At 40.9% G+C, this 6,349-nt stretch overlaps 1 protein-coding gene across 1 annotated transcript in view; it reads right to left on the bottom strand.

Moving 5' to 3' along the window:
• Positions 1–1,965: 1,965 nt before the first annotated feature.
• LOC103609091 (short transient receptor potential channel 7) overlaps positions 1,966–6,349 on the bottom strand; it is a gene marked incomplete at its 3' end in the record, with an annotated part of 37,588 nt that continues 33,204 nt past the window's right edge. The window contains exon 5 of the mRNA XM_008593459.1: positions 1,966–2,161. Within this exon, the coding sequence (XP_008591681.1) occupies positions 1,966–2,161 (196 nt within the window). The remainder of the gene's footprint in view (positions 2,162–6,349) is intronic.

Raw genomic sequence — 6,349 nt, 5'->3', positions numbered from 1 at the left:
CTACAAGGCATCGCCCCCAATCTCTAAGATCTAAAGATGTGCATTGTTTCTACAAATCCACAGACTCTTTACCAACTCTGACTTTAAAAAAGGAAAATCCAAACAGATGAGTTAAGCAAAGATCCCTGACTTTTCTGATCCATATAACTCCAAAGGATGACTGACTGAATTTTCCCCCATAACTGAGCATGGCAGCATTGTATCAACATGAAAATCTGAATTTTATCCAGATCAAGACCAAAACTGAGAGGCTAACAGCCTCCAACTCTACATTAGTTGCCAGTTTATACTGGTCAAATTAATCAAATAGTTCATCTGTGTACTAAGAGCTATGTGAGACCACATCAGCCACTCTTTAAATTAAATGACAGAAATGACCAAAAAAAAATAAAAAAATAAAAAAAATAAAAATAATTTAAGTACAGAGGTGTACCAAGCAAATGTGAAAGTTCCCTTTTGAATCTCCTTTCACTCCCTTCCTCAGAGGTCAAGAGTGGGGTGGCATCCTTGGAGTTCCCTTCTCCTACCTTTTCTTTCTATATATTAGCTTCATATTGTTATGTAAATGAGATATGCTTATATGTATTTTTTTACAACTTGCATTTTTTTCCATACAATAATATCATACTAATATCCATGTCAGTACCAAAAGTCTTTCTCACTATTCTATACAATATCCTAAAATGTAACTATGTCACAGTTTATTTAAACATTCTGATATTGATGCCCTATTTCCAAGTTTTTCCTTTAATGAACATCCATGCAAAGTCATGTTTATGCATGGATCTATTCCTAGAATTGAATGGTTCAGTCAACGGGTCAGTGCATTTTATTTTGTTCTAATTTTTAGCTTATTTAACTTTCTAATAGGTAAAATAATAACATGATTTATAAAGCATAGAAAGGTATAAAGAGAAAGGGATTCCACCTACCATGCCCCCAACTCCCACCTCTCAGCAGGTTCCCTTGTGGTCTTTCTTATGGACCCTTTCAGAGGTTTTTCCTTTTCACATTTCAGAGGTTTTATTCTTTTCAAATGCTTATACAATCACAAATGGATGTGCATTCCCTTTTCTTTAGAAAAGGGACAGACCACACTACATACATTGTTCTGCAACTAATGTTTTGCATTTAACACTATAACTTGGAGATCTTTCCCCATCAACATGTAGAGAACATTTTCATCCTTTTTCATAAAATTGCACAATACCCCATTGTTCAGATGCATCATAATCTATTTAACTAGATTCCTACTAATGCTCATTTAGTTTGTTTTTAATTTCTTGCTGTTCTAAACAAGGCTGTAATCAATAACTTTTGGTTTGTGCATTTTAGATTTTGATAAATTGACTCCTGATACATTCTCTCGACTCCCTCATCTTCTGGCAGTTATTTTCATCTTTAAATGGCCTGCAAACATCACCTCTGGAGGCTTCCTCCCCTACTGTCACTCACTCCCTTTGCTTTGCAACTCCTGCATCTGTTGCACTGGCTCCAGGGAATTGTAATTTGTTGATTGCCATATATATCTGTTTGTCTCACTGGACCATGAGTACCTCTAGGGGCGGGACTATGTCCTAGTCATCTCTGTATGGCCAAGCACAGGCTTGGCATATAGCAGGTACTTGGTAAATAACAGGTGAGAGGCAGGAGGGGATGTGGGCTGAAAGATAGTCATTCTGATGTGCCGTGGGTCACCTGCATGCTGTCCTGAGAGTACACATGTAAAAGAGGAAAGATTCATGACCCCAAATGCTTCTGCTTTCATTGGGCCATGTTGTGTGGTAGTGCCAGCTATGCCATGTGGCAGCCTGACTGGAAGCACTTCTTGAATCAGTCTAGGAAGGACGCCTATTCTTTGCTCTTCTGGTCCACACATGGGCTTCTCACATCATTACCCTCATTGCTGAAAACAGCAATGTAATTAAATCCAGGGAGAGAGACTTTTCAATGAGCTGGCCTTACCTCGATTTCTTGATAGGAGTTGTTGATCATGGCTATCAGCATATTGAGCAGCACTACCACCATAGTGACGTTATAAACGCCGTACAGAACGTAGCCGATGTTCTCGATGAATTTGTGGTCATATTTCAGCACCACCGAGATTACTTCAGATAAGCCAAATATGGACCAAAATAAGGTTTTAAAACTTTCTTCAACCCTACAAGGAAACAGACAGTGCTTTCACACAGTTTACATCAGCTCACACATTTGATGAAAGTTGTCATTGCCAAGCTTTAGTGGTTACTCTGGGGTGGGCTGGGGATGGTTGGTGGCGCCTACAGTCTGAAATAATGAGATATTCAGATTTCCAAGGAGACTTGGAAAGAATATTATAAATAGCTAGCTCTTTCTTTTTCATTCAATCCATTTATTGGGACTCCAGGCTGCAGTATTATTTTTATCTTGCTGTTATTAAACATTTAAAATTAAACACCCGGGCAAATATTTGTTCTTGTGTGTTATTAGCCTCAGAAATCATGCTCTTCCTGCAACAGACTTTTAAGCATCTCTTCTCAGACTACATGGCTCTGTGTGAACGGGAGCTATGGCAGTTACCTGGGGAAGCAGGTGGTGTCTACAGGTGGAGCTGGCATCCTTGGTGCCTGGCACATGCTGGCACTCAACACAGGGCAGCTCAGTTAAGCCTGATGACCACTCGTTGTGGGCTCACTTATTACCCCCACTTTACATACCTGGGGCCAGCCACACATGTTAAGTGCTCTAAACTGAGCCTGAATTATAAAAAATAAGAGTGGGGAGTCTGGTATGTCCATATTGTTCAAATTCACCAGGTAACTGCCCAAACCTCACCCTGCAGCTCACTCAAGTAGATGCTCCACGTGCTTTGAGGGCAGTTCAGGTAAGACCTGGCTTATAGGATACTGCTCTTTGACCCTTTTGAGACCACGAAGTTACTGAAATACAGTGGTGTAAGAATAAGGCCCAAGCCAGTTTCATAGTCCATACATTTATGATCATGACCCTATAACAGGATTATGACATAGAATCCAATCAGAAAGCTGGGTTTGGGTTCGATGGTTTAGAACATGCAGGTGTATCTGGTAACAGCCCAATAGTGAAGTGCAGTTCTTTAAGTCTGCATCCAGACTTTTGGTACCATTATAAGAAAGCACTTCTTTTTTTTCTCTTTAACATTTCAGGTTTTCAACACTCACCCACAAATGGCCAGGATTAACTAGATCTCAAAAATAAAAATAAAAATAAATCAGCATTTCTCAAGGATTGGAACTGTTTGACAAAATGTACAAAAATACTAGTACTCATCACTTGGGCTAAAAATCCAACTCTTGTGTGAATTTACAGCTCTCCTGAGTGAGTGCATGGGGGTGTACGTGTGTGTACGTGTGTGTGCGTGTGTGTGTGTGCGTGTGTGCGCGTGTGTGTGTGTGCGTGCATGTGTGTGTGTGTGTGTGTGTGTATCTAGCCAGCTGTTTGACACATTCCCTATGTATCCCAGAGTCTGAAAAACTGATTATTTGAAGTGGGTTTGTGTTGTCATTGTTTGGTTCTGGTTTCTGTAAAACTGTGAGTTTTGTACATCTAATTAATTTCAGTGTTAGCGAGAAGGAATTTAGTTGGGGGTTTGGAAGTAACGACTGGGTATCAAGCCATTTTTGTACAGGTCCAGCTCCCAAGGCCATTTTGAGAAGGAAAAACTGCTTCCTCATGCGAGATGCAGCATTTTGTGCAAAAAAGATGCCATTCACTGTGTGGCATGATTCACTGGGGCATTGTCTCCTATTATGAAACAATTTCTCAGTCATCACCCTGGTGGAAGGGAACAGTGGCAGAGAGAATCCAAAACCGTTAGATGAGCCCCAAATCCTAAAATAGAAGGAGACAGCAGGACATGATCTCTCTGACAGTTCCCTTCCTGTAGGATCGGGTGAAAACTGGAGGCCACACTGTTTGAAGGAGGGGCTGGGCAGTCAAGTGCTGGTGCAGGGTTATGCACTTGCCACGAACAACCTAAGAAATGGGTAATACTTGCAACTGAGAGATATTTTACCCAAATTCCACTTCCCTTTCTTACCTTGGAACACCCTGCAAACCTTTGGCTGACACAAATGAAGTAAGCAATTATAGAACACATCCAGGGAAAACCTTCTGAATTTTGATTAGGGAAAATGGGCTAAGATTCAACATGTATTTTTTACTCATTTGCTTCTTGCCATGAATTTTGCTGCTGAGCCCTGGTTTATCCTCAGTGCCTTCAGTTAGGCATTCTCTGTCAATAATCTGAAGGAGGTAGAGCTGGCCCATTAAGCAGTATGTGTTCCAGTAAAAGAACATTTATAAATCTGTAACCCTCTGCCTCTACTCAACCCCCCAGCTGAGGATAATTAACCTGGCTTGGAATGATGACCTGTTTGATTTGTTGTCTGTCTTCCAGACAAACTTCATTACCGTACATCTGTTTCATTTCTGTTCTATAGTTTAAGGATTAACCTCTGGACTTGAATTTGGTCATGATCTCCAGGAAACTCTAGTTACAAGAGGCCCAGACTCCCTGGGATTGCCAGAGTGAAAGTCACTCCCTCCAGAGCAATAACTGGCTGCACCTGACTGGTCAGGAAGGGGTCTTAGTCAGACTATGTATTTCTAACAATTTCTTCTAAACTCTTAAGACAGTGTCCATGGCCCTCACTTCCCCCTTTTTTTCTACTATGATGTCTGTCATTTTTATATTGATTTATAAGAGCTCTTTACGTAAGAAGGATGCCAACCATTGTATGTCTTACGTACTGCAAATACAAATTCTTTCCTCGCTTAGTCTTTTGCCTTATATTTTTACTTTTTATGGTTTTGATGTTCACAAGTGAAGTTTTATGTGGTCAAATCTTTCAATCTTTGTAGTTTCTGAAACTTCCTCCAGCCCAAGATTATATAATAAATACTAAACAAAATTTTGTTCCAGTATTTTGATCATGTAATTTTTTAACATTTAACTTTTTGATCCTATTCAGAATTTAGTTATACAGTTAACTATGAGCTATGGATAAAATATTGTATTGTTACAATTTAGCCCAGCTAATTGGGCATAACTCAGTACCTACAGTCCCATCTAACAAACAACAACAACAAAATCAGTCTATTCAGTTAGTCCACTGAATGTTCATGTAAAGAGGGAGGGTACAAACGAAAGACCCAACAGACCCAAATGGTGAATCTACCCTACAATAATATAATCTCAGAGAGAAGGCTGGTCTTGGAAAGGAGCTAAGGGCTCAGTCACTGGAACTGGCCCTAATGTCCTGTAAGGTTATGATGCTCTCCAAGTCATGTATTAACTATCATCCACAATATTCTGGAGCTATGGAACCCATGGCATGGGGTAGAAGGCCAGTCACTGGGAATGTCTGGGGCTGGCTTTCAGAGAGAAAGTATCTTGGAATTGGCTTCACTGATATTTACCATGAAGCCACTTGTCTCACAAAAAGCTGTTTGAGGTTCTTCACTGGTAGGGATGGCAGCCACTAGTTCCACATCCTCCTCCCACCCACACTGGCTAGCTGTAGAGTTTGCCACAAATTTCTTCAACTGCGTCCAGCAAGGAAGGCTTCACAGAAAATCAGAGGAGTGGGAAGAGCACGGGTGCATGCCTGGGTTCAAATTTTAGCAACACCATGTACTGGCTGTGCAAGCTTGTGCATGTGACAAAGCCTGTTTGAGTCCCGGTCTACCCATCTATAAAATGGGCATACTGGTGCCTTGTTTTTCAGTTACTATGAAGATTAAATGAATAACCCATGTAAAATATATAGTAAGAGCCCACTAAGTGGTAGCTATTAGTTTGATTCATTTATTTATTTATTGAACTCTGACTATGTCCCAGGTGCTGTGTCAGGTGATGAGGCTACACTGGTGTCCGGAGCAAACGTGCTTCTGTCCTTTTGGAGTTCCCAGTCTAAAAGTATGTGCAGTAAGATAAGAGAATGCTACAAGGAAGGATGCTCTGTTTGTCTCTACCTTACCCAGGAGCACAAATAGCCCCATCCATCCCTCAGGTGCTTCCACGCAGGGCTGAATGGAGTTCACATTTCAGCTGCCTACTGACTTTTCTGAACAAGCCTCATTTTCCTTTCCATCTGCAAAGATCATTACAAACCCTTGATTTCATGCAAATCCTCTTTCTGATTTTTTCCAGCCCATGCTGTCTTTTTATATTTGACTCTCGGCTCTCAGTGGAAAGGACTGAAGTTTAGTCAATAGGCCACCCTAGCATAAGAAGTGCTTATAATGAAGTAAAAGAGGAAAAGTGCCTGTGAGTGATATTGAATTGGCCGTGATTCACCCTCCTCTTCCTGGGCGGGGGGGGGGGGGG

Source organism: Galeopterus variegatus, unplaced genomic scaffold, assembly GCF_000696425.1.
Source record: "Galeopterus variegatus unplaced genomic scaffold, G_variegatus-3.0.2 Scaffold9167, whole genome shotgun sequence".
NCBI classification, from domain to species: domain Eukaryota; kingdom Metazoa; phylum Chordata; class Mammalia; order Dermoptera; family Cynocephalidae; genus Galeopterus; species Galeopterus variegatus.
The sequence above is the reverse complement of the archived record's forward strand: the minus strand, read 5'-3'. Positions and strand labels throughout refer to the sequence as shown.